General features: G+C 39.6%; 2 protein-coding genes across 9 annotated transcripts in view; both read left to right on the top strand.

Annotated features, from left to right (window-relative positions):
• LOC134211039 (anion exchange protein 2) overlaps positions 1-27,525 on the top strand; it is a 270,760-nt gene that overhangs the window by 144,599 nt on the left and 98,636 nt on the right. The window lies entirely within an intron of this gene.
• Positions 20,252-21,908, top strand: LOC134215313 (uncharacterized). The gene is made up of 4 exons (XM_062694528.1): positions 20,252-20,638; positions 20,888-20,998; positions 21,057-21,304; positions 21,362-21,908. The coding sequence occupies exons 1-4, from the start codon at positions 20,275-20,277 to the stop codon at positions 21,842-21,844; spliced, it is 1,206 nt and encodes a 401-aa protein (XP_062550512.1). The 5' UTR covers positions 20,252-20,274; the 3' UTR covers positions 21,845-21,908.

Below are 27,525 nucleotides of genomic sequence, written 5' to 3'. Positions count from 1 at the left end.
TCCCATGAATGTTGTTGCGAATATCGTGGATTATTATTACAATTTGGGGAACGACACATTGTTTATTTTGTGCTCCAACTGTGTTATTGACCGGATTAAACGCATTGAAATTCGCACTTAGAACCGCCATGCTGGTTGTCGCACGTAATTATGCTGGTAGTTATCAATCCTGTCCACTCGGTTGAGTGCTACCCGAGCAAAGTCTGAAAACATAATGAGAGCATATAGAAAACACATTTTGATTTCGACATCAAATTGAAATCATAATTTGTTTTCAAATATGAATCATGATGATTGATTACATATTTTGATCTCATTTTGCTGTAGATTTCTAAATTGTATGATCTGACATCAAACTGTTTACTTATTTTGTTATCGGAGCCAATATCAAATTTAGTTTTCGATTTGCTCTCATCGATAGCAGAAATAGTTTTCGATTTGATGTCACAGTAAGATTTTTCTGCTATACATTTTGTTATTTTAATTAACGGCCAAAAAGATATCAAATTAAGTAATCATATTCGGCGATTTTCAAATAGGGGGATTGTGGGTAAAACCGACACTGCGGGTAAAAACAACATCACTTTAAATCTATGAATTCAGGTGATTCTCTGACAGAATCTTTACACACTTTGAATATACTTTCGAATTCTTGTATTTCTAGCCATTTTGTAACTGGCGGAGTCGCGCAACAGTCGAAATAAACCGAAAATAGCATTGATCACCATTGACAAGATGAGTTATCTAAAATTTTGGTATCGGTGTATAAGTTTATTCGACAATAATTTGTTGATTTTCAGTGTGTAATCCATCTCTGGTCCATAATTGAACATCATTTTGTATATTTTGTGGAAAAATAGTTAACTCTTCTAATTGAAGTTTATACAACATTATTATGTTATCAATTGGGGTAAGTTCGACACCTGCCTTCGAATACAAAATACCAAAATACCTGGAACGTGAGTACGACAGCTGCCCAAGCCACGACGTCAAAATCATCATAGGAGATTTGAACGCTCAGGTTGGCCAAAAAGAGGAGCTTAGACCGACTATTGGAAAGTTCAGCGCTTACCGGCTGACGAACAAAAATAGCCTACGACTAATTGTTTTCGCCGACTCCAAGAATATGGCCATTCGCAACACCTACTTCTAACACAGTCTTCCGTATCGGTACACCTGGAGATCGCCACTGCAGACAGAATCACAAATCGACCACGTTCTGATTGATGGACGGCATTTCTCCGACATTATCGACGTCAGGACATATCGTGGCGCTAACATCGACTCTGACCACTATCTGGTGATGGTTAAACTGCGCCCAAAACTATCCGTCATCAACAATGTTCGGTACCGACGACCGCCGCGGTACGACCTAGAGCGACTGAAGCAACCTGATGTCGCCACTGCATACGCGCAGCATCTCGAGGCAGCGTTGCCGGAAGAGGGTGAGCTCGATGGGGCCCCTCTTGAGGACTGCTGGAATACAGTCAAAGCAGCCATTAACGACGCAGCGGAGAACAACGTCGGGTATATGGGTCGAAGTCGACGGAACGATTGGTTCGACGAAGAGTGCAGACAGATTCTGGAGGAGAAGGACGCAACGCGGGCGGTCGCGCTGCAGCAAGGTACCCGGCAGAACGTGGAACGTTATAGACGGAAGCGGAGACAGCAGACCCACCTTTTCAGGAGAAGAAACGCCGCCTGGAAGAAGCGGAGTGCGAGGAGATGGAACAGCTGTGCCGTTCTCAAGATACACGCAAGTTCTATCAGAAGCTCAACGCATCCCGCAAAGGCTTCGTGCCGCGAGCCGAAATGTGCCGGGATAAGGATGGGAGCATCTTGACGGACGAACGTGTGGTGATCGAAAGGTGGAAGCAGCACTACGAGGAACATCTGAATGGCGCTGAGAGTACAGGCAATGAAAGTCAAGGCAGCGGAGGAGATGACTACGTCAGTTCAGCGGACGATGGAAGCCAACCAGCCCCCACCTTGAGGGAAGTTAAGGATGCCATTCAACTGCTAAAGACCAATAAAGCAGCTGGTAAGGATGGTATCGGAGCTGAGCTCATCAAGATGGGCCCGGAAAAGCTGGCCACTTGCCTGCACAAACTGATAGTCAGAATCTGGGAAAACGAACAGCTACCGGAGGAGTGGAAGGAAGGGGTTATATGCCCCATCTACAAGAAAGGTGACAAACTGGAGTGTGAGAACTTTCGAGCGATCACCATCCTTAATGCCGCCTACAAAGTGATATCCCAGATCATCTTCCGTCGTCTGTCACCATTAGTGAACGAGTTCGTGGGAAGTTATCAAGCCGGCTTCGTTGACGGCCGCTCGACAACGGACCAGATCTTTACTGTACGGCAAATCCTTCAAAAATGCCGTGAATACCAGGTCCCAACGCACCATCTGTTCGTTGATTTCAAGGCGGCATACGACAGTATAGACCGCGTAGAGCTATGGAAAATTATGGACGAGAACAGCTTCCCTGGAAAGCTTACCAGACTGATCAAAGCAACGGTGGATGGTGTGCAAAACTGTGTGAAGATCTCGGGCGAACACTCCAGTTCGTTCGAATCGCGCCGGGGACTAAGACAAGGTGATGGACTTTCGTGCCTGTTGTTCAACATTGCGCTAGAAGGTGTCATGCGGAGAGCCGGGTGTAACAGCCGGGGAACGATTTTCAACAGATCCAGTCAATTTATTTGCTTCGCGGATGACATGGACATTGTCGGCCGAACATTTGCAAAGGTGGCAGAACTGTACACCCGCCTGAAACGTGAAGCAACAAAAGTTGGACTGGTGGTGAATGCGTCAAAGACAAAGTACATGCTTGTGGGCGGAACCGAGCGCGACAGGGCCCGCCTGGGAAGCAGTGTTACGATAGACGGGGATACCTTCGAGGTGGTCGAGGAATTCGTCTACCTCGGATCCTTGCTAACGGCTGACAACAACGTTAGTCGTGAAATACGAAGGCGCATCATCTGTGGAAGTCGGGCCTACTACGGGCTCCAGAAGAAACTGCGGTCGAAAAAGATTCGCCACCGCACCAAATGTGTCATGTACAAGACGTTAATAAGACCGGTAGTCCTCTACGGACATGAAACATGGACAATGCTCGAGGAGGACTTGCAAGCACTCGGAGTATTCGAGAGACGGGTGCTTAGGACCATCTTTGGCGGTGTACAAGAAGACGGTGTGTGGCGGCGAAGAATGAACCATGAGCTCGCCCAGCTCTACGGCGAACCCAGTATCCAGAAGGTAGCTAAAGCCGGAAGGGTACGATGGTCAGGGCATGTTGCAAGAATGCCGGACAGCAACCCTGCAAAGGTGGTGTTCGCTTCCGATCCGGCAGGTACGAGACGACGTGGAGCGCAGCGAGCGAGATGGGCAGACCAGGTGCAGAACGACTTGGCGAGCGTGGGGCGTATTCGAGGATGGAGAGATGCGGCCTCGAACCGTGTATTGTTGCGTCAAATTGTTGATTCAGTGTTATCTGTATAGATGTAGACTAAATAAATGAATGAATGAATCTCTTTGTTTTGCGATGAGATGAATATATGTTCAGTGAGATGGAAAACGGAACAGTTCCCCAAATTCAAGTATTGGAGAAACAAGGTAGTAAGGGGTCGTTCACTAATTACGTAAGCACATATGGGGGAGGAGGGGTCTATCATTTTCTTACTCTTCATATAAACAAAAAATAATTTGTTTGGGAAAAATCTTACAAGGGGGGACGGGGTCCGAAAAACCCAGAAAAAATGCTTACGTAATTATTAAACAACCCCTAAGAGCCGGAAAATATAACTAAGTCAGAAATTGATTATGCTATGAATAATCGTCATTGGGCGTGACAGGTCTAGGGTAATATTAAGTCATCAAGGATAATATGCAGGTCAAATAACACACCCTCTAATATTTTTTTAGGTTTTTGCTCAATTATTTATTTATTATCAGACTAAGGCCGGAGTGGCCTGTGCTGCACATAAAAGTCTTCTCCATTCAGCTCGGTCCATGGCTGCACTTCGCCAACCACGCAGTCTGCGGAGGGTCCGCAAATCGTCCTCCACCTGATCGATCCACCTTGCCCGCTGTGCACCTCGCCTTATTGTTCCCGTCGGATCGTTGTCGAGAACCATTTTCACCGGATTACTGTCCGACATTCTGGCTATGTGCCCGGCCTCCGCAGTCTACCGATTTTCGCGGTGTGAACGATGGATGGCTCTCCCAACAGCTGAAGCAACTCGTGGTTCATTCGCCTCCTCCACGCCGTCCGCCATCTGCACCACACCATAGATGGTACGCAACACTTTCCTTTCAAAAACTCCCAGTGCGCGTTGGTCCTCCACGAGCATCGTCCAGGTCTCGTGTCCGTAGAGAACTACCGGTTTTATAAGCGTTTTGTAGATAGTCAGTACGGCGGCGAACTCTATTCGATCGGAGCATCTTACGGAGTCCAAAGTACGTACGATTTCCAGCCACTATGCGCCTCCAAATTTCTCTGCTGGTATCGTTATCGGCGGTCACCAGTGAGCCCAAGTACACAAATTCTTCTACCACCTCGAATTCGTCACCACCGACATAAACTCGTGGTGGGTGGCTTACATTGACCTCTCTTGAGCCTCTTCCTATCATGTACTTCATCTTCGACGTATTGATGACTAGTCCAATCCGTTTAGCTTCGCTTTTCAGCCTGATGTAGGCTTCCTCCATCCTCTCAAAATTACGTGCCATGATATCAATGTCGTCGGCGAAACCAAATAACTGGACGGACTTCGTGAAAATCGTACCACTCGTGTCAATCCCTGCCCTTCGTATTACTCCCTCCAAAGCGATGTTGAATAACAGACACGAAAGACCATCACCTTGCCGTAACCCTCTACGCGTTTCGAAGGGACTCGAGAATGCCCCTGAAACTCGAACTACGCACATCACCCGATCCATCGTCGCCTTGATCAACCGTATCAGTTTATCCGGAAATCCGTTTTCGTGCATTAGCTGCCATAGCTGGTCCCGATCGATTGTATCATATGCTGCTTTGAAGTCGATAAATAGATGATGTGTGGGCACGTTGTACTCGCGGCATTTCTGCAATACCTGACGTATGGCGAACACCTGGTCTGTGGTAGAGCGTTCACCCATAAATCCCGCCTGGTACTGCCCCACGAACTCTCTTGCAATTGGTGTTAGTCGGCGGCATAAAATTTGGGAGAGTACCTTGTAGGCGGCGTTGAGCAATGTGATTGCGCGGTAGTTGCTACAATCCAGCTTATCGCCCTTTTTGTAGATGGGACACACGACACCTTCCATCCACTCCTGCGGCAGAACCTCATCCTCCCAAACCTTGGTAATCACCCAGTGCAGCGCTCTAGCTAGTGCCTCATCACCGTGTTTAAACAGCTCTCCTGGTAGTTGGTCAACTCCAGGGGCTTTGTTGTTTTTCAGCCGGCCGATCTCCTCCTGGATTTCCTGGAGATTCGGAGCCGGAAGTCGCATGTCCTGCGCGCGTGCTCCTAGATTCATTACAATATCGCCACCGTTGTCTGCTATATCGCCATTCAGGTGCTCTTCGTAGTGCTGCCACCACCTTTGGATCACCTCACGCTCTTTTGTAAGAAGGTTCCCGTTTATGTCCTTACACATATCGGGCTGTGACACGTGGCCCTTACGTGAACGGTTCAACTTCTCATAGAACTTTCGTGCGTTATTAGCGCGGTACAGTTCCTCCGTCTCTTCACGGTCTCGATCTTCCGCGTGTTGATCACCGTCGAGAGTTTTGAGCGCAGACATACTGCAACTAGGTAGTGGTCGGATTCAATATTCGCACTGCGGTAAGTGCGTACGTTCGTGATGTCGGAGAAGAATTTGCCGTCGATTAGAACGTGATCGATTTGGTTTTCCGTTACTTGATTAGGTGATTTCCATGTGGCCTTGTGGATATTCTTGCGGGGGAAGAAAGTGCTTTGGACTACCATTCCGCGGGAGGCTGCAAAGTTTGTGCATCGTTGTCCGTTGTTGTTCGATACGGTGTGCAGACTATCCGGTCCGATGACCGGTCTATACATTTCCTCCCTTCCTACCTGAGCGTTCATGTCACCGATGACGATTTTGACGTCCCGCAGTGGGCATCCATCGTATGTCTGCTCCAGCTGTGCATAGAACGCTTCTTTCTCCCTTCGTGTGGGCAGTGCACGTTGATGATGCTATAGCTGAAGAAACGGCCTTTTATCCTCAGCTTGCACATCCTTGCGTTGATTGGCTGCCACCCAATCAGGCGTTGGCGCATCTTTCCCAGCACTATGAAGCCGGTTCCCAGCTCGTTGGTGGTGCCACAGCTTTGGTAGAAGGTATCCCCTCGATGCCCGCTTTTCCACACTTTCTGTCCTGTCCAGCAGATTTCCTGCAGCGCTACGACATCGAAGTTGCGGGCATCGTAGATTATCCTGTCGCAACCTGCAAAGCCTAGCGACTTGCAGTTCCATGTTCCAAGCTTCCAATCGTGAACCTTTATTCGTCGCCTAGGTCGTTGCTGATTGTATCGAGTCGTATTATCTTCTATGTCGTTCGTAATGGTTGTTTTTAAATGCGGCTTATTGGGCCTGCGCAAATCTCCTGTCTCATCGGAGGCCCGTCGTGTCAGGTCTGTTTAGTGTCCCACCTAACACCAGGACTTGGGCTTGTGCGCTTTGAGCGGCACACGGTCGCTTTAGCGGAGCTTACTTGCGGATACATGCAGCTTTTTATAGAGGTTTAACAGGGCCCACTGTCAAACCCCCTCACATCCTAGGCAGGCGCACTGTGGTCGGATATTATGAAATCATAGCATTAATAAATAACTCCTTAGGGTTGCCTCATAGAAGTTTGGTGTCTTCCACAAAGTTGTTGCATGATAAGTAGGCCTTCATATGGTAATAGCAAAATAGTTCAGAACTCTCCCGCTAGGGCGGCGCTTCAGCTAACTTTTTATATAAGCATGACAGGACGATGGTGTCTTCGGCAAAGTTCAAGAATTAAGTATTTTGAACAACTCTTGCGAAGGAACCTTCTTTGAAAAGGCTTTTGATTCTGAGATACAATGCCTTTTTTGTAAAAAAAATGTGTTTTTATTCCCATAAGTTTATTGTTTTAGTTTAATGTTGTGGCTATGAACAATATTTATTTTCGGATAAACTTTCTGTATCCCGGAGAGTAATATATGGTTGTGTCTGATCCGATTTAACCGACAAACAACCTTAAAAATGCCTTAAATATTGTAAAATATTAAAAATATTTGGAAAAATCGGTTTATTTTCCCACTCCCTCCTCATCCCACCGAGATTTTATCTCGGATAGAATCTTTGGTTTGTAAAGAATGAAACGGAGGGGAATTTGGTTGCAGAAACATGCCGTAACTCTCAATCGACCTACTTTTATTTGTTCAACTGAATGATTTTGAGCTCAATTTAACATACGCCTCAAATTCCTTGGATGCAGTACTACCATTACTACCATTTATAGTACCATGCAATAGAAATTTTATGGTAATATTTTTCTTATATAATAGTTGTAAACATTTTGATATTTATTTAACGTTGGCATACGAACTGTTTTTGCTGAACCTAATATAAATACAAAATGTTTTGTATATCATATATCAAGAACATAATTATCTTTGTTCACAACTAGGAGCTGTTTCACAATTTCTGGTGATTTTTTATGAGAACCCAATTTCAACGATTTAGTTCTTGAAGATGAAAATAGAATATCGCCAAATATACTGACATCAGATGGTATTTCTGGCAAATTTTATCAAATACACATTGTCTAATTTTTATGATTTGCACACTCCTCGAATTAGACATAGATTTACGGAAAACGTTTATTAATTTACGTTTTGATATGAACTAGTCAGAGCTTGTTAAGAATATGGATAAAATCAAACCTTTTTGTTAGGAAATCCGTCCAGAGTGTACTAACTTTAACTTCAAGGGAACCAAATGTGTAGTGCCATTTAGTGATTTCTAAGCTAAATTCCAGACCAATATATTTTAAAATAATACTGCAAAATAATTAAAACGAAGCCCAGAAAGTTTTTGTACTCATTAAAATATGATTTTTACGGCCTACATTGATTGAATAAGTGGCAGGTTTTCGTCAAACACATGCGGAACTCAATAAATATTATGGCACCGTGGCAGATTTACGGCAAATTTCTGCAACCGAATTCGCGTCCGTTACATTCTTTATAACCCATACATACTATCCGAGATAAAATTTTAGCGGGAAGTGGTGGGAGTAGGAGAATAAATCGTTTTTTCATCATATTTTTGAATATTTTACAAAAATTAAGGCGTTCTCCAAGTTATTTCATGGTCAAATCGGCTCAGACACTTCTATATATTACTCTCCGAGATACAGAAAAATTATGTGAAAATAAATATTTCACAAAGATACAAAATTAACTGAAAATAATCAATTTTTGGATATAAACTCTCAATTTTTCCTTAAAATGCATTGTATCTCCGAATCAAAAACCTTTGCGAAGATAGCTCCTTCACAAGAGTTGCTCATAATACTGAATTCTTGATTTTTGCTGAAGAAACCATCATTCTATCATGTTCATATAAAAAGTTAGCTGAAGCGCCGCCCTAGCGGTAGAGTTCCGAACTATATTTTTATCACCATATGAAGGCCTACTTATCATGCAACAACTTTGTGGAAGACACCAAACTTCTATGAGGCAACCCTAAAGAGTTATTTATTAATGCCATGATTTCATGATATCCGACCACAGTGAGGCGCCACAACTCGCAGATGGCCTTAGGAGGGATCGCCAAGCCCTTGGACATAGTCCCTGCTGCCCTGGTTTTTGCTCAAACCATTCTTTATTGTTGTACTTTCGTGATCCATTTTCACCCCTTTTAACATGAAGTGTGTCTCTCCTACAAAACTGGTCATTTTCTTGTCATTACTGCACCCTACACAATTAACTTTAAATCGCTGTTATAAACAACTTTTTAAAATAATACAAATTAAATGTAGATCAGTATCTACATTAGTAAGTAAATTTGTTACTAACATTCATATACTTTATGTTTTATACAAACCATTGAAGAAACTAAAGAAAATATGAAACGCGGTGACCCTTATGTGGCCGGCTGGCTACTCGAGTACCTTTTTGGAATTCAATTCGCGATATCTAAATGAATTTTCATAGTAGAAGGTTGAAACTCTGTCACATCCGACATTTTTTTACCCTTTAAATGACCGGCAGGGTACCCAGGTACCCGCGAAACAAAAATGCTTATATCTTAGACAATTTTTAATCGTTTTCAACAATTTTGGGCTCATTCAATTCAGAATTTTGTCCTTTATGTGCTGTTTTAGGATAGTCCCTCGGATTACCGTGAAATCCGCACTCCTAGGCACATGTCCTGCATAGATTATACTGATCGTGGATTTCGATAGGTAATCAGCAATATGGGTATCAAACTTTTTGAAATTTCATCAGTAGGTTGATTTATATTGATTTGGGTCCATCATACGTGCAGATTTTTAATTGACCATTCCAGAACAGGTTCCTCGAGGGGTCATAGGTGGCCATGAACACTTTTCAAAGGAACATTAACCATATGAGTATCAAACTTCTTGAAATTATTTCCAGCGTGTGTTCTTGATGCTTCTGGGTTGACAAGTTGACTCTGGAGTGGAAATTTTGGAACAAGTTTTCCTAAAGGGGGGGAGGGGGTGGGGGTAAAGGTTGGCCAAAAACATTCATCATTAGAACCTCAACAATATGGGTGTCAAAATTTTTGAAACTACCATAGCAGGCTGTTGTTTATCATCTTGGGTCCAACAGATGTGTGAAAATTTGAGTGGCCATTTCGGAACAGGTTCCCAGTGGGGCCAAGAATGGTCATACACATTTTTCAATGGAACCTCAACAATATGAGCATCAAACTTCTTAAAATTGCCTCAGCAGTTTGTTTCTGATTTTTTTAGGGCCACCAGACGTGCTGTAGGGTGTTAAGTGGCCATAAATACTTTCCAATAGATCCCTAGCATGATGGGTATCAATCTTTATAAAATATAAATTAAAAAAATAAGAAAGCTGCAGTTTTTTGTGACCCGTGTGTTGAGAGCAAAATCATTGCAAGGACCACCTTTTGACCCCAGAAGGCAACTAAGTGATCCACCGAAAGCTCCGAAACATCCGGAGAAGTTTCCGATTCTGAAAGTTTATTCTAGAAAGCAGAGACTTTTTAGAATTTTAATGTTGTAGCAATGAGCGTGCAAAATCAATACAAGGACTACTCGTTCATCTCGGATAACCACTAAGTGGATTTTAGAAAGTTCTGGGACATCAGGAGAAATGACCAGGTGTAGAAGATTATATTTTGAAGCTGCGATTTTTTATAAATCTAATGTTGGCGTAATGCCAATTCTGGAAATCCGTTCTAGAAACTATTACTTGTTGTAGCATTGTGAAAGTAAAATCATTGCATGAACAACGCATTGACCACGATAGGTCATCAAGTGGCATTGAAGGTCCGGAACATCCGGAGTAAAGACAAATTCTTGAAAATCATCCTAGAATTCAGTGGCTTGTTATGAATGTGATAGCAAAACTCCGCTGAATTGTCCTCCGGGAACTCCGGAACATTCAGAGAAAAGGCCCAATTTTTAAATTCTTCCACGTAAACAGCACTGTTTCACAAACGATTTATCAGCATCATAATGAGAGCAATATCATTGCAAGAACCAAGCGTTGATCCCGGGAGGCCACTAGGTGGTGCTCCAGAAGCTCCGGAATAGCCGAAAAGGTAATCAATTCTAGAAACTCGCCCTAGAAAGCTGCGACTTTTTTTGTAGCTGTGTGCGATCATAATCAATTCGAGGATCATTCATTGACACCGTGTGGCCGTTAGGTGAGCATCCGGAAGCTTCGGAACTTTCGAAGATGTGCTAATTTTTAAGTCGTCCTTGTTGAGAAATGTGAGATCATAATTGATGCAATCTAAACTGATAGCCACAATGTGGTCCTTCTGAGGTTCTAGAAAATCATAAGGAGTGACCAATCGTTCAAATACATCCAATAATGCTGCGACATTCAATAAATCGTTAGTTCACTTCAACTGGTGGAATAAAATGGGATAGTACGACAAGTGACAAGTGGAGACACTCCACTAGAAGCTCTAAATAACCTATGACTGATGTATTGTAGAGCTTCATAATTGTCATTCTTCATCTACTGAGGGAGCGCATTTAGTTACAATTTTTTTTTCACACAGATTATCAGTGGATTCAGATTGCTATAAAAAATCAAAAATTGAACGCTTTTCCGGATGTTGGATTGCGGTAGTTTGCAGAAGGCTCATGGTTGTAATGAAAGATGATTGCATCTTCCACCTGAAGCAAATATAAAATCATTGAAGAAAAATCGATCAATACACGCCCCTATAATTCTAAGCGCGATCAAAGACTCTGCTTCTATACTGCTATTTTCGAATTTTCGAAAGTTTCTAGAATGAACTGCCATAATTGACCAATGCTCTGGATGTTCCTGCACTTATAGAGCATTATTTGGAGACCACCAGGTAGCCCTTGCATTAATTTTGCACTCACAACAAATGACGAATTTCAAGAATTGACCACTGCTCCGGATGATCCGGATTTTCCCAAGGAAAACTTTGTGTCCACCTGGAGTCAATTAGTGGCCTTGGGCATTACTTTACAATGGTTTGTTTATAAAAAAGGCGCAAATTTCTAGAACAAACTTTCGTAGTTTCAGAGGCCACCTAGGATCGAAGAGTAATGCATGTATTGGTTTTGATGTGACAATGTTAAAACAAACGGTTTATGAAAAGTCACATATGTCTATAAAAATTTCTGGAATCGATTATATCCATATGCATATCCGAAATCTTATGGTGAGTCTCTGCTGGTCGCCTGGCGTCAATTAGTGGTCCTTGCATTGATTTTGCACTCACATTGCTAGAAAAATTGATTTAAAACAAAATGCGGCTTTGAAAATGTTTATGAACACTCTACTCCTCAGGAACCTATTCCGGAATTGGCAATCCGGGGTGAACTTGTTTGATAAACCCAAATAGATCGAAAATAAACACTTGAGACAATTTCAAGAAGTTTGACTGAGAAATGTTTTTGGCCAACCCTGGCTCCCGGGAAACATGTTCCAGAATGGCCACTCCGGAGTCAACTTGTCTGTTGAGCCTAGGATCATGAAGGACATGCCCAAGAGTTAATTTCATGAAGATTGATACCCATATTGTTGATGTTTCATTGAACAATGTTCATGACCACTGACATGACCACTTCAGTGAACTTCAATTGAAATTGTTTTGATGTTCGATTCCTTCCCGAATTGATGTGTCGGTTTTCACCCTCACAAGGTGTCGATCTTACCCACACCCCAGCTGGTTCGGTTCGGCTTAAAAATATACAGTTCGCGTTCTCATCAGAAATCAAATTCTCTCCAGAAATATTGTCGTGACTCGTAAGACATGGACTGATGCATAAAGAGCCAAATTTTGCTTGTATGAAATTTTTAGACCGGAAAATTGCTTCATAGATTGGGAAACTGTAAAGTAGCTTAAGGTGTCGGGTCGGGTTTACCCACTTTTCCCCTACCATCATTGCTTGGTTAAATATTTTTTCGGTTGACATTTCTGCCATTTCGCGATCCAAAATTTCTCGTTTCTTCGTTTGCTCGTGCCCATTGTTGTAAAATGGCATCTGTATGTTATTTGACTAATTAGCTTAAACCTGTTTAAAAAGCCTGATTCCATAACACATTGGTAGCCTTATATTTTTAGCCAAAGGTACATTGCTCTAAATATAAGGCTGAGGCTTGAGAGTGGAATCTTTTCAAAATGTCACTTGTCATTTGAATAACATTTTGCCTCCCACGTCTCAGACTATTTGACCACGTCTCAGACAACAATGTCCTGTTAGACAAAGTTATAGGACCATTTAGGTGCTATAAGTTCGTTACACATCATAATTTGATATTGTGCTTCTGAAAAAGGTTTCGAGAAGTTAGACAAATTAATATCAATGACATTTTAAAACACTGCACAATGGGAAAAGATGTGTCCATAACGCGAATAAATTCAATATCTCAGTTCGGTATTGGCGGATTGCATTGAAATTCTGACACAAATCGTAGAACTTTCTGAGGAATCGTGAGAAGGTGGTTAGGTTCACTAGACGAAGCTGCAATACCTCGTTTTTCCCCAATGCCCCATATTTATTATGTAATTCGTCAAGTTCGGAGTAACAAATAATCGACAAAACATAACACATTTGGCCTCAAATTTCACCAAAAATCGTATTATGTGAGCTCTGTCTAAGACTGCCCGATGATCGGAATTGAGATCTTGCTGAATTTACACCACGTTCTCATATTTTTCAAATTGCTTACTAAAAACCTCACATTACTAGTCTGATCTAAAATTTTTCAGGGAATCGAGTGGATTTTTTTTTCTTTGATTAAATAATGTATTTTGATATTGAACGTCATGTACACTCCCGGCCAAAAGTTTGGGTTCACCCTCGAAAAATATAGGCAAAAGTTTTTGGCCATATTTTCACCGTCTTACAACCGATTTCGGGTATTGTTAGCTCAATACAAAGAATATAAGTAGATCTTGCATGGCCCCGGGCCCCCACAAATCTTATGTACCAAAACCAACCTTTCTTTGGGGCCCCACAAGCTATCGGCCCCGGGGCACCGTTCCGGCTAAATCCGGCCCTGACCTTGATCCTCAGTACGAAAAATCATTGATAGTTAAATTTTAGAGCACATAAACGCCAATGTTCGGAATATGAGTCATGTTCGGGATTTGAGTCTAAACGGTATGTTACAGAAGACATTAATATGCAACTTGCCCGTGCAATTGGGTCAGTCTAAAATACACATGATAGGTCACACCCAAGTATGATCCGGATCGATTAAGAACGATTAATTAAGATTAAGAACGTGGTCAGACGATCGATCCCGCAAGAAGTGAGTTTGTTTTACACTGAAAAGTCCTATATTGCCTTTTTTCTACTTTAACCATTTTGAAAGGTGGTGATGACCCAAGAAGCTCAGCAATGTTGAAGAGGAATCTTTCTGCCGTTTTTTTACTCTACGTTTCTACTGGTCTGTTCACAACTTTATTTTTATTTCCGAAAAGATTGGTTTACGTCTCATGTCTCAACCAATTTTTATTACAAGAGCGTATGCGTCGTGACCAGAGTGCACTACTTTTATGCTTTTTAAATCTTTTTAAATCGACGGTACTCAGAAAATAATTAGTGTTTATGTCCTGGTGTAAAATAATTGTCTAAAATAATTGAGATCAAAGCGAAGTTCATTCTTATGCCTGATATAATATGTGTTTATTAACGAGATTTTTAGAAATTATTAATTTTAAATTTATCACTCAGTAACTCTCTGTTAACTTTTTTCGATAGGCGCTTATTCTTGGTTTGGTGAAGTGTTTAGCCTGATGCTATTCATTACATTTTCGACTGCCGGTGACCAACACACTTAAATTATTTCACCGATATTGACTGTGCAAATCTCTGTTGAAGTTCTTAAGCTGAAATATCGACTAAATGTTTACGGCAGCTTCTTTGAGTGCTGTAATAAACAGAGTCTTTTTTCAGCTGGGATATTACGAATCGAGCACTCGGCTGTGACGATCTTGGTTTAGAGAAGAAAAAAAATGCCGAGCTAGTGAGTGCGAACGAAAGGAAAATTAACCAAAATATTGAAAATCATCAAATAAAATGCAGAAAAAACACGAGTCTTTCGGCTCCTCGAAGCTAAAAATATGCTTAAGAATCAAAATAAAACTTGTATTGAAAAACATATTTGGCATCCATAAACAAGTTTGACGTTCCGTGACATAATAGAAGCCGTGCCGTGAAAACCGTGTTCGAGAGCAAACTGTTCGTTACGTTTACTTATATGAGTGCATGATGATATTGAGCGCAGAGAGATAAGTTTGAAAAAGCCTCACAATCCATTCAAAAAAAAAATTAATGGACGACCCCAATGAGTTCTACGCAACACCAAACATTTGTAATTTCTCACCGCTCCGTAACATTTTTGTGTGGAATCCCATTTTTGTAGTATGGACAGTTACCAACCAAATGACACATCCTGTTACACCCCCAATTTTGTTACGCTATTCGTGTACAAGCCCTAATTTACTTAAAAGAAACTTTTTCTCAATTTCTAAGCCATTGTGATACTGTATCAATAAACCGAAAGCTTTTTATCCCTTATTTCAGAAGCGCATTGAATTTGCGTAACGCGACACCATATTTTTGTACCTACTGTAACTTCATGAAAAATGTTCCGATTTTGAATCTTCATACACGAAAAGAAAGCTCTTGACGAATACCAAGAGACTACGAAATATTACTTTTCCAATGTTTGGACTTTTTGTAGAGTATCAATTATACCACTATTTTCGTAACGCGACACCATTTCAATGTAACTGTACAAATATTTCAAGACACAATTTTCAAAACGACTTATCTGCTTTTGTAAACAAAGATTAAATAGACGATTTGACGAATCTGATAACTCTCCCACGCAAACCAACACCATCAACAGGTAACGGAATCCTTCACCTACCGATTGATGTTGTTGGTTTGCGTGGAAGAGCTATCAGATTCGTCAAATTGTCGTTTGAATCATTGTTTACAAAAGCAGATAAGTCGTTTTGAAAATTTTGTCTGGATTTCATGAAAACTAAAACTTGCGAAGAAATACAATGTCCACACAAAAAATCATTAAAAGCTTTATTTGATTACGTATTTACCAATACATTTGCACTCAAATAGGCAATGAAGCACATTTGTAAAAAATTGATTAGGGCGTATTTTTTTCATACTAAAAGTTTGCTACTTTGATTGGCTATAAAACAACGTTCCGTAATCATTTTTCAGTGGAAAAATGTGTTTTATTGTTATATTGTTATTGAAGAATATTGTGGCCAAATTTCATAAAATTTGGTCAACAATAACCTCCCTGACAATAATAGAACAAAACCTGCCAAAGCCGTCATTTCCCCTATGTTTTCGTGTCCTACAGATATTGGATCCTAATTTTCAGTTTGAAATTTTGGTCCCTTGGTGTCGAAGTGCGTGGATTGTGTCTATAGTTTTTTCAGGACTTTATGATGAAGTTTTTTTTTACAGAAATTGTTTTGAATGTCCTATTCCATGAATGATAGCCGTTGCTCTCTCATATAAGCCGTGTAGTTTCTTCATTCCTTTGCGTCATTAATCCGGTTATTTCACAATTCATGTTGGGACCCTCCTTAGCCGTGAGGTAAGACGCGCGGCTACAAAGCAAGACCATGCTGAGGGTGGCTGGATTTGATTCCCGATGCCGGTCTAGGTAATTTTCGGATTGGAAATTATCTCGACTACGAATGCAAAAATGGTAACCTGGCTTAGAAACCTCGCAGTTAACAACTGTGGAAGTGCTTAATGACGCTAAGCTGCGAGGCGAGGCTGTCCCAGTGTGGGGATGTAATGCCAATAAGAAGAAAAACAATTTATTGCAATTGCAATGCTTTCTTCAAAACTTGTTGCTTCTCTGGCATATTAGGTATACGTAAAGGCTCAATGAATTAAGGTAATACTCGTGATATTACGCAAGTAAGCGTTTCCTATTGAAAATTGGCCAGATCGGACTATGCACCCAAAAGTTATGACCAAAATGCTTTCTTTGTTCCCAAAACACACGCAAAAATGTCACTCATTTTATAGCCACTTCTAATTAATCGATTTGGTTGCAACAAGTTGTGTTTGATGCAAAGCTCTATCTCTTATTCTTATTGGCATCCCCCACTGGGACATTGCCGCCTCGCAGCTTCGTGTTTTCTAAGCACTCCCACAGTTTTTAACTGCGAGGTTTCTAAGCCATGTTACCATTTTAGCATTTGTATATCATGAGGCTAACACGATGATACTTTCTTGCCCAGGAAAGTCGAGAGAATTTCCAACCCGAAAATATTTCGAGAAAATTTCTCGAACCCAGCCACCTTCAGCTTGGTCTTGCTTAGCCGCGCAACTTACCGCACGGATAAGGAAGGCCCCAAAAAATTCTATCCCGTTGTTTGTTATTCAAAATTGGCCAGGTTGGACTATATGCTTAAAAGTTATGGTTAATGTTTTTTAAATAATGCACAAGAAAGATGCCATTACCGCCAGGGGGATTAATCAGGTTTAAAATCTCACATTAAGTTCATTACTGATTCCTACAAACCATTTCAGTCCGAATTATTCTTCAGTGCTAATAAGATTTTCATCCAAAGTGATAGGTAATAGAGACTTCAAAATAGCAAGGACATGCTATTAACTCACAATTTGCATACATCAATCTAATACAAAACAACAGATGATGAGACCTAGTCAAATACCAAAGTAAACGAATCATGCAAAATGTATGCAAAAGTGCAAATATAGTCTGACCTTGTCCTCGGTGACTGGCGAAAAATAAATCGATTGCTTATCATTTATTTTTTGCAATACACACCACCCAAGGTAGGTGCACTTGCTCATGCACATAGGGCCCCGTTCACAGACGGTCGGTAAATTGTTAAAAGTATAGTTGAAGTGCATATTGTTCTGCAATCGATCATGTCACTTGCTCGTTGTATGACTATCCTTCTCCGTACTTTGCAGTAACTATACCGTCGTGCGGGGCTTCTTTTGATTCCGGGGGCTACTTTGGATTTTTAATTTTTTGAAAAAACTAAACGCAAAAAATACCAAATTTGTAACAGAAAGTTGCCGTCCAACTATCAACAAGACACCCGATTGGTGATAATGAGAATTTTATAGTAATTTTCGTTATAATTCTTGTTTTAAAATGTCCAAAGTAGCCCCTGATTTTTCAAAAGAAGCCCCGCACGACGGTATCGCCAGTGTTTGCTTATTATTATCTATCTGTGTATCGACCCACGGCTGGAGGCTCAACTTTTGCATCGTGTGTAATTTCTATCCATTTAGGCCGGCGTGTACAATAGTATGCCTTTATACTTTGAATTTTAGACAGTGACGAAGAGTTGCGAGCTCAACGGTGCGTTGAATGTTAATTATTTTCATATGCAGCACCTACATTCTTAAAGTTGACAGTACTGCATGAATATAGTAACAGAAATCTATATTTAAAAAAATGAGTTGAGGTTTCCTTTGTAGCCATTAAAATCATGAACGAAATCAACATGTGCAAGAATGGTTTTCCGAAAGCAAGACCAATAATACTCTTTCGAAGTCAATCCCCAAAATTTGTTATTCTTGCGATTTCAATGTCAAGAGCATTTTTTCGCTATTCTGCTATTATTACCCCCAATCGTAACCGTGTCAACGTGTTTTCATTCTTTTCCTTTGTTTGGCATTATGTAAGGCACTTGGGGGCTGTTGTAAAACACTGGGTTCAAATATGAACAATGCTTACGATATAAAAGAGAGAATGGGTGAAAAGAGTCGCGTCTGGAGGGAGGGAGTTTTCCTTTTCCCTCGGTTTCCCTGTCTGTGGGATTTTCTGCACTATAGTATTCAGATACCATATAGAATCCTATTGTATTATGTCGAAGTAACAAGTTTATCATTTTACTAATCATCTAATGGTTAAAGAAGTTTTTTTTAACAAAACAAAATTAGGCAATTTTCAATTAGGGCTTCGTTGGTTGGGTCAAGGATCCACCCAGTAAACATTTTTGTGTGTATATTATTCAATATACGGATCCATATACAGTATTACAGAATCGTAAATAATGCGTCAAAGTCTTATATACGTACTAAAGTGGAGGCGATATACATCATAAGAAAGACAAATAATTTGAAAAAAGTTGATTTCATATGATACTTTTTAGCATCTCTAGGATAAACATTATAAAGTTTAAAATAACTTCATGTATTACTATAGCAACGTGATATACGATTAACTATTATTCAACGCAAAAAAATCAATTCATTCCATCTATTAAACATTTTAGAGTCATAATTGCCGTAAATCGATGAAGCGAAGTTATTTTTGTATAAATCGGATGTTACCTGGAATCGAACTCTCATGCCCTAGCTGCTGCTGCCGCGCTATCTCTCTACACCATGCCGGAATGCAATATTGGTAGAGTTAAAACCAAACAAAGTTATCTGTCCAGTCAGATGACTAAAAATAAACATGCATCATTGCTATACGATACTTTACAAACTTACTCCTGCATCTAATAAGATATAAAAAAAATGTTTTCGTAAAAGCCTTTATCATAATAACATTCTTGATCGTATTTTCAGTAATGATTTGTTGCTACTACATATACGACCATATCGGAGTTTATTTAAGATTTGAGAAAACTTGATTTCACATATAATACAATTCCTAAGTTTGATAAATAAGTGATGCCAAAACTGTAGAAGCTCGTAAATACACGCAAATAATCATAGATTAAGTGTTTGCTTGCGATGATAAAACCAACTGTCAAACAAACACCACAATTATAATTTCATATTAATTGACCTATTTTTTTTTTAAATATAAAAAAACTGTGAAAACGTATGCGGAAGTATATTGGGATAACAAAATAAAAACTTTTAATTCTGACTTTTAATTTGCACTGGCTGCACGGTCAGCTCTGATTGATCTGTCAATAAGATAAACAGTTTGTCAACGTTCGAAGAATTTCGATTTGTATAATAATTTTTGTTTAATTCACTCCATATTAAAGGTATGTATTTGAATTTGTAACTATTCTTTAATATGATAGCTATTTCTTATTATTCATAGATGTATACCGTCGTGCAATTCATCGAGAACCAGAAATTCAAGGTAATGGCTGTACCTGCAGCATGGGTAAAGAGAAATGTTTTGCTTTGGCCAAAACTTTCCAATGCAAAAATCGAGAGCCTAAGGCTTGCTGGACATGAATTCAATGGACCCACGAAGAAGATTCCAGTCATAGTATGCAATAGCTTCAAAAATATCCAACTAGCTGAAGAAGCTGCCGAGGAACTCTCCAAACGTGAAGTCTCCGACATCGATAATAAGCGGAAGCGGCTAAAACCTGCCAAAAAACCGAAGGCACTGGTCCCGAAGGATTATAATAAGATGATACAAGGTAAAATGATGCTTCAGATCATAGAACATTAAGTGATTTAAGTTTCCTATCAGCATGCAACTTACAAAATACTTCTTTCCAATCAATACCAATCCAATTGAAAGTGGACAACGCATCCGAAGATTCGAGAAATCTGACTCATACAATGGAGAACTTCGTGGCTGCTGATTTGAGTATCCCAATGAATACCAACGCGAATGTTATTGTACTGAATGAACCGTATTCTTCGAGTCAAACTGTCTGTCCCCGTGCGTCGATGGCATATGACGAAAACTGCGAGCCCACTATTACACAGCAAACAACTTCACAGAAGATACAAAATGTATCCTTGGTACAACATGCTAAGCCCTCGGTCAACTCTCATATGATCGAAGCAACGCTTATTCATCCACAAGCATCTGCTTTATTGCCCGTGCAACACAACACCAATTCTTGCACCTTAACGTCTCAAGTCAACCAAATTCATGTTCCTGCGGATCAGTTGCCAACATCCAGTAAAATCATCAGAGGTAAAATAATGTACAAAGTTTAATTAAAGTTCATTGCTGATTTCAATCTTCTTTTGAGTCACAGCGACACCAAGGGTATATGATTCATATTAGAGTTTTCATGTTCTTCCTAGCATTATTACTTCCTACCTGCACACCCCGAGTTTGCCCGCTATCTATATTTTGATCCACTTCCTTTATTTTTGTGGAAGCAACGCCTAGCATTATCCCCAACAGTAAAACATAATAAAACAATTTATACAATTTTAGGTACATCACCTGAACAAACAGTGTTGGGTGACGGAAAGGGTTATTTACAGGACGAAAATATGTTTTATCAGTATGCAGACGAGAACAACACATCAGCCTTACAAATAACAGGTATGATATTCACCAAATTGTTTTCAATAGTATGTTATAATTTCTTTAAAAATTGAAGGGTCGATGAGCTACGAGCAAATGAAAGCAGATCTTAAAGTGTTCATCGAAACGACTGTCACAAAATCTGTCGAGAAAGCTTTTGAAACTAACTTCGCGCGTTATGCTGCTCTGTCTGATATTGAAGCAAGGGAGAACTCCGCCAAGTCCGAAGATGACATCGTCGAAAATCACACGCTCATAAATAACGAGGATGAGCTCAGCAAATGGAACATCAAGCTGAATAGCAGACACCTACGTCAACGCTTTGTATGCAGTATTATGATAAATATCTAAACAATGGTAATCATATTTTTCTCTTTTCAGTTGGAATATTTCTCAAAAATCATAATTCCAAACGCATACATCCAGAAAGGCGACAATGCATGTTATACTGTAGTTGATTGTCTTTTCACACGTGATTTTTGGACAAAGATGACATGGACAGGAATCAGCCGGGGCAATAAGGCTAAGAGAGGCTTCCGTGAATACGGTAATGTCATTCAATTATTGGGCGATATAGTGCGAATTGGTGATCCGTCGTACACAGCACAGAAATTAGAGCTGTTCTGCCGAAATAAACTCTTTCGTTACTGTAAACCACGATCTACGTGCCAGAAACTTCGGAAATCGGCATGCAGACCGAAACGCTCTCGTAAAGCAGCTGCAATATCTGCAGGTGATGGACACAATACAGACCACGAAGATCCACCTTCATCTGATGATGATGAACGAATGGTTGGAGATGAAAGCAACTTTGAGTCTGATGACGAAGAATGTGATGGAAATACTTCGATGGATTCAGATTAACTTCAGATTCGAGTCTGCTCTTTTCTAATTAAATATTATAAGCATTATACCTAAGGACGTTGGTGCGGAGCACGTTCGAATGTTATTAATATGAGTTCTAACAATTACTATATAACCTTCACTACATGTCACTGCTAAGTGTGGTAGTAGAGATTGATATGATTAGTTTCTTATTCTGAAAGATACAACTATTCCTGTTAAACATCTAAAACCATGTTTGTTTACATTGAAATAAAAAGAACAAGGATAAATAGATATAAAATAATTTTCTTATAAATAGAATGTTAATTTATCAATGACGACGATGACATGTGTAGCCCGATGAAAACTACGATTATGACGATAACCATATAAAAAAATCATCGTTAAGTATAGGTTTAACCACATTGTTACCCACATATTGCCCTGAGAATATTGCCAATCATCAATGATTACCACATACGACTATTACGATGAGAAGCATACACACCACAATGTTGACTCTTATAGATATCTTATAGTTTATATCCTTGATGATGGCAATTGTCGTTCATCAATGATGATTGTGTCTATGAGGACGACGATGAACGTGACAACAACTGAAAATGTTCTCCACGATCACAATTGAATGACGATGCTAACAACATAATATGTGACGTACTCCACCTGCACGTGAAAATAAACAAATCCATAACAACGATGCTCAAATAATAATGATATTGATAGCAATTTGCATTGTGAAGAGGGCGATCATAACAGTAAAACAATATGATCATGAGCCTCAACAACAACGACGGATACATACGGATATATCCACGACGGTAGCAGCAATTCTGACACCACAGATGACCTCCAGGATGAAGACGAGGATTCATGTCGAGGTACAACAGGTCCACATCAATTACTATAATTTGAACCAAGACGAGGGCGTCCTCATCGACAAAGACAATATGGATCTATGATGACAAGACTATATGTAACGACGTTGAGAACCATGACAACGATGTTAATATCCACGACGACGACGACCACATATCTACGTATTTAACAACGAGAATAACCATGATACTATGAAAATACTCACCACGATGACAATTTGTATTGCTATTACTATTTCAAAGTTTGCTAGACTGCTATGTTTTCGCACATATTTATTTAAAATATTTGAAGGTAGAATCAATCATAATCATCTTAGTAAGCATGTCGTTGTGTCCATGTTAATCCTCGTCGTTACTCAATCGATTATCATCATGGTCAAGATTGTTTTCTTCATTCTAATAATTTATGTTATATAGTCATGGCAACCATATGTTTCGGTTTGTTGTTATGCTTATATCTTCGTTTTCAAATACGTTTATACCTACTTAGTAAATACAAGTTGGAATAAGGTGCTCTAGCCGTCGTGAACATCAAACGTCGTTGTCATGGTCTTCAACTTAGTTACCTGCGTATCAAGCCAAGTCGAATCGTTATTGTGATCCATATGGTCCTCGTGGATATGGTCGCCCTCGTCTTGGTTCAAATCATTGTTATCGTCGACAACATTTATGTCGTTCTTGATCATCGTTGGTCAAGTGGTTGTCACCGTCGCGTTGTGAATATTATCGTCGTTACTAGTGGTTTCGGCTTCCATGGTTATGATCGTCCTCGTCATACTATTACAATTTTTTGTCTATATTGTGTAACTGTGCATCGTTGCTGTAATCTTAATGTCGGTTGTCATCGTGGTTCAAATTGTCATCGTAGAGGGAATTTCCGTCGGGTGAACGTGAACACTCGTTCTCATTATGAACGATGAAGTTACAATATTCCTATTCGTTACAAAAAGAGTCAACATTGTGGTCCATACTGTTCTCATCGTTATAATCGCTCTCGCCTTGGTACACATTGTTGTGATCATTGATGGTATACATATGTGGCTGTCGATAGTGGTTGAAATGGAATCCGTGCACTTTTTGTTTTGGTCACCTTCATTTCGTCATCATACCTTTAAATATGTTTTTCTTTTTGTATTTGAACCCGATTTTCTTCTATATGTGATTTATGTTTTGTGTTTTTATATGTATTGAGATTTCATACTGATTTACATCGCATTAAGCTCCTACATAACTGGATCAAGTTATTTCATTTAATCGTATGGAGTAGTGGAATAAAGACTACACTTTCATTTTTGACCAACGGCACTAATTTGCAAAATATGTCCGAAATATGAATATGACTGGCATTTGTAAGGTTACTCGCATTAATTTTGGAAATATAAATGTGAAGAAATGACGATTTGAATGGCTTCAGGAAGTAATCATATTTAGATACAATTTTAGACCCTGTAATTAGCAAATCTTTTTCATCTTCATGAACACCTTTGAAACAAATGATTTCGGATTGTCTGGTCAATATCCATTGATCTTTGAAATCTGTACTTAATTTGAAACTTGAGATATTTAAGATAGTTTTTCCATTTTTCTGTTCTACTGACACATTATTTGATGCCCTATTTTTAAAACTACGATCCTCTTTAGTACAATCGACATTTTTCGACTCAATTATTCGAGCTGCAACTTGGGCTAATGGGTTTGGACCTGTTTTTACTAATTTTTTCAATGAATGCATAAAATTTTCAAACGGATACGCAGAAAACGATGGTAACGGACCAAATCTTTCAACTTCATCCACAATGTGACAAAGATTGTGGATATTGCTTGAGATATATTCAGTACCATATAATGACTTAAAGTTCTCTATGAAATCAAGAATCAATGACCTAGCTACAGGTAAAAGATTTGAATATTTTTCGACAGAGCAAATTCTTACGGCACAGAAAAGGTAGAGGAAATGGTCGTAAAACTTCTCAGGAAGAAAGTCTTTAAGTGCTACTATACCAACATAGTTAATAAAATTTCGGTACTCTAAGCCTTTCCATAATGATACAAACTCTAATGACCTCATTTGCCGATGGATTTCCATGGGAAACTTAACTTGAACTAAATACTCCGATATTGCCTTTTTCTGAAAAGTACTCCATTTTGCTTTCATAGACATTGAACCTGTACGCCAACTAGTTAAAAGCTTTTTCATTACACCTAATTCAAGCAAATGCAAGGAATCACCGACAACGACATCCTGGATAATGTCGATTGGTAGCTTCATGAGCGGTGTGTCGCCTCTTTGATGATCAGAGTATTGCTTTGACCGAAACTTTTCATCAATTCTCAGCGGTGCAGTCGACTCCGGATATGACATGGTTCCCGAAATTTTGCTGAACCGTCCTTTAGTGGTGCATTTTATGCAGCCATATTTGCCGTTGAAGTTGATCACATTTTTAATAAATGACCTGGCCGGAGTGTCACAGATGAAACAACGAATTCTTATGGCCAAAAGATACCCATTCACGTGAACTCCGTTCTCCAACAAAGGCAACACTTCATCAATGAAGGCGCTGAGAAATTCATTCACATTTTTTGGTTTCCCATTACCGTAGAATATGCCCACGACCATGGGTGCAATATGAGGTGCTTCATGGATGTTACATAATATGGGCCAGAAATTTTTAGTGGTACTTTTGTAAATAGGTAAACCATCTACGTTTATGTTAATTGAAATAGACAAAGGTGTGTCTAGATCTCGGAATATCTGTCTGAGGCAAGGTTCTAGCCCATGGTGCCAGTATTGTCCGTTCTCTCCCATTGGACTGACGCTCACATTCCTTGGAGTTCGCATAATTGATCTAGGATCCTTAGCTAATTCTAGTCCAAGGTTTGTGTTTAAAACATTTATGAGCGATTTAAGGGCTGTTTGGGGGATATTATTCTCGTTTGACCACTTCCGAATATCTGTAACAATTTTTCTTTCGTCGCCTGTAATAAAAATTTTATAGATTTTTTTTAAAACATTGACAATTACTAATAACCTTCATATTCCGTTTGTTCCTGATCACAGGCAATAATTGTCTCTGCAATTATGGAATTCTCTTGAGAGTTGCTTCTTTCTGTGCGTTGAACCGATGAAGATGGTGATACAACACTAGACTCGTTGTTTATTTCTCGTCCATCTGTAGTAGCATTTAGCGTTCTCCTGAAACGGTCACGATACTTTTTTAATAATCTACTGTATGTACCGCGTTTTTTAATTTTAGACAATCTAGTTTTAACCATTGCCTCAGACATGATTTTTCTTTAAAAATATGCTTCAGTTCTAGCAAGAGATAACGTGAAACGAGTCAACTATCTATGAAAAGTTTGTGATGATTTATGATAAAACTTCTAGTTTACGATAAAACATCCGATGCGTTATGTATAATAATACGAACATTTTTACATCACACATTATATGATCTTAAACGTGCTTACGTTAAACATGATTTATACTATTTTTACCAACTTAAGCGATGTTGCTTCGTAAATCGTTGAAGTGGTCAGACATAATCGCGTTTTTGATTCTTTTTGAACATTATTTATAACTCAATTGTCTACTTTTACGATAGTGATAGGAAATTTACTTTTATACAACTCTAAATATACATAGATATACGATGACTGGTTATCTGGGCAGCTGACAAGTCAAATTCAATGAAAACACATGCCCAGATTGTTAACGCATGTATTCCAACGACTTCTGTTGACTTATTTAGCGTGCTTCGCAAAATCTCGTTCTAAACTCACAGGAGACCAAATGAAAAAAAAAACACGCCTCGAGAATAACACCAACTCTAGTCACAGGTTCGAGCCAAAAAGAATTACTCCTCAAGTCAAACTAAACAAGTCTGATTTTTATTTTTCAAGCCAGGAGGTATTTTTCCACAAATAATTCCGCTTGCATAATATATACAATCAGTAATTTTAGTAATGAACAGGACGGTGCGATAACACCGACGAAGTGTCTTCATGATAAAGCCTGACAGCCTATTATGAGTGGTGGAAACATCGAAACAATCGGCCCGTCTCATCAATCATGGGGCGGGAAATGCATTATTAAATCGCTCCATATAACAAAAGTTCATCCACGTGACTTTTGTTGGACATGGGTGCGTTGAAAAACACACCCACGATATCAGGCTCTATCTTTCATTGTCACGGACAAATGGAGCTTGCGGTTAATGACGACGATATCACTAACATCCACAGGTCGTAAAAGTAGAATACGATTCACAAACCGGACTATTTTCTTCTATTTATTCCCATTGGAGTGTACACACCCTTCGGAAATTCAAAATTTATGACACACTAAATGTAGCTGATGTTGATTTTATGCAATTAGATATCAATTACCTATTTTGTTTTCCATTTACATTCTGTTGAATGGGCTTTTTTTTCTAAGAATCGAGGCCCACTGATTAACTGACATGGCTATAAAAGAAGCACCTACTACTTAAATTTCCTTTAACAAGTACGTCCCCAACCCCCATTTTACGACAAAACTCAAAGTTCAAAACCACGTAGCTCAGCCAATTTCTAACGGATTTTCAAGCAATCTTCTGGAATCGATCACAAAATTCCTATAGTTTTAGGAACCGAAGTCAATTTTTGTCCAATGGCCATGGTTCCGGATATATTCCGGGGAGTACTGGGGTTACCTCCCTCCCGGAAAAAATGGTCACTGGCAGATCGGCTTCGAAATCCATCGTGCGACATGTCAAACTTCATTATTTTGCAAAACAAGTACACTGGAGTACATTTCGGCGATTTTCGATCGAATTGGCCACCCTC

Source organism: Armigeres subalbatus, chromosome 2 (genome assembly GCF_024139115.2).
Source record: "Armigeres subalbatus isolate Guangzhou_Male chromosome 2, GZ_Asu_2, whole genome shotgun sequence".
Classification (NCBI taxonomy): Eukaryota; Metazoa; Arthropoda; class Insecta; order Diptera; family Culicidae; genus Armigeres; species Armigeres subalbatus.
This window is presented reverse-complemented; position numbering and strand designations above follow the sequence as displayed.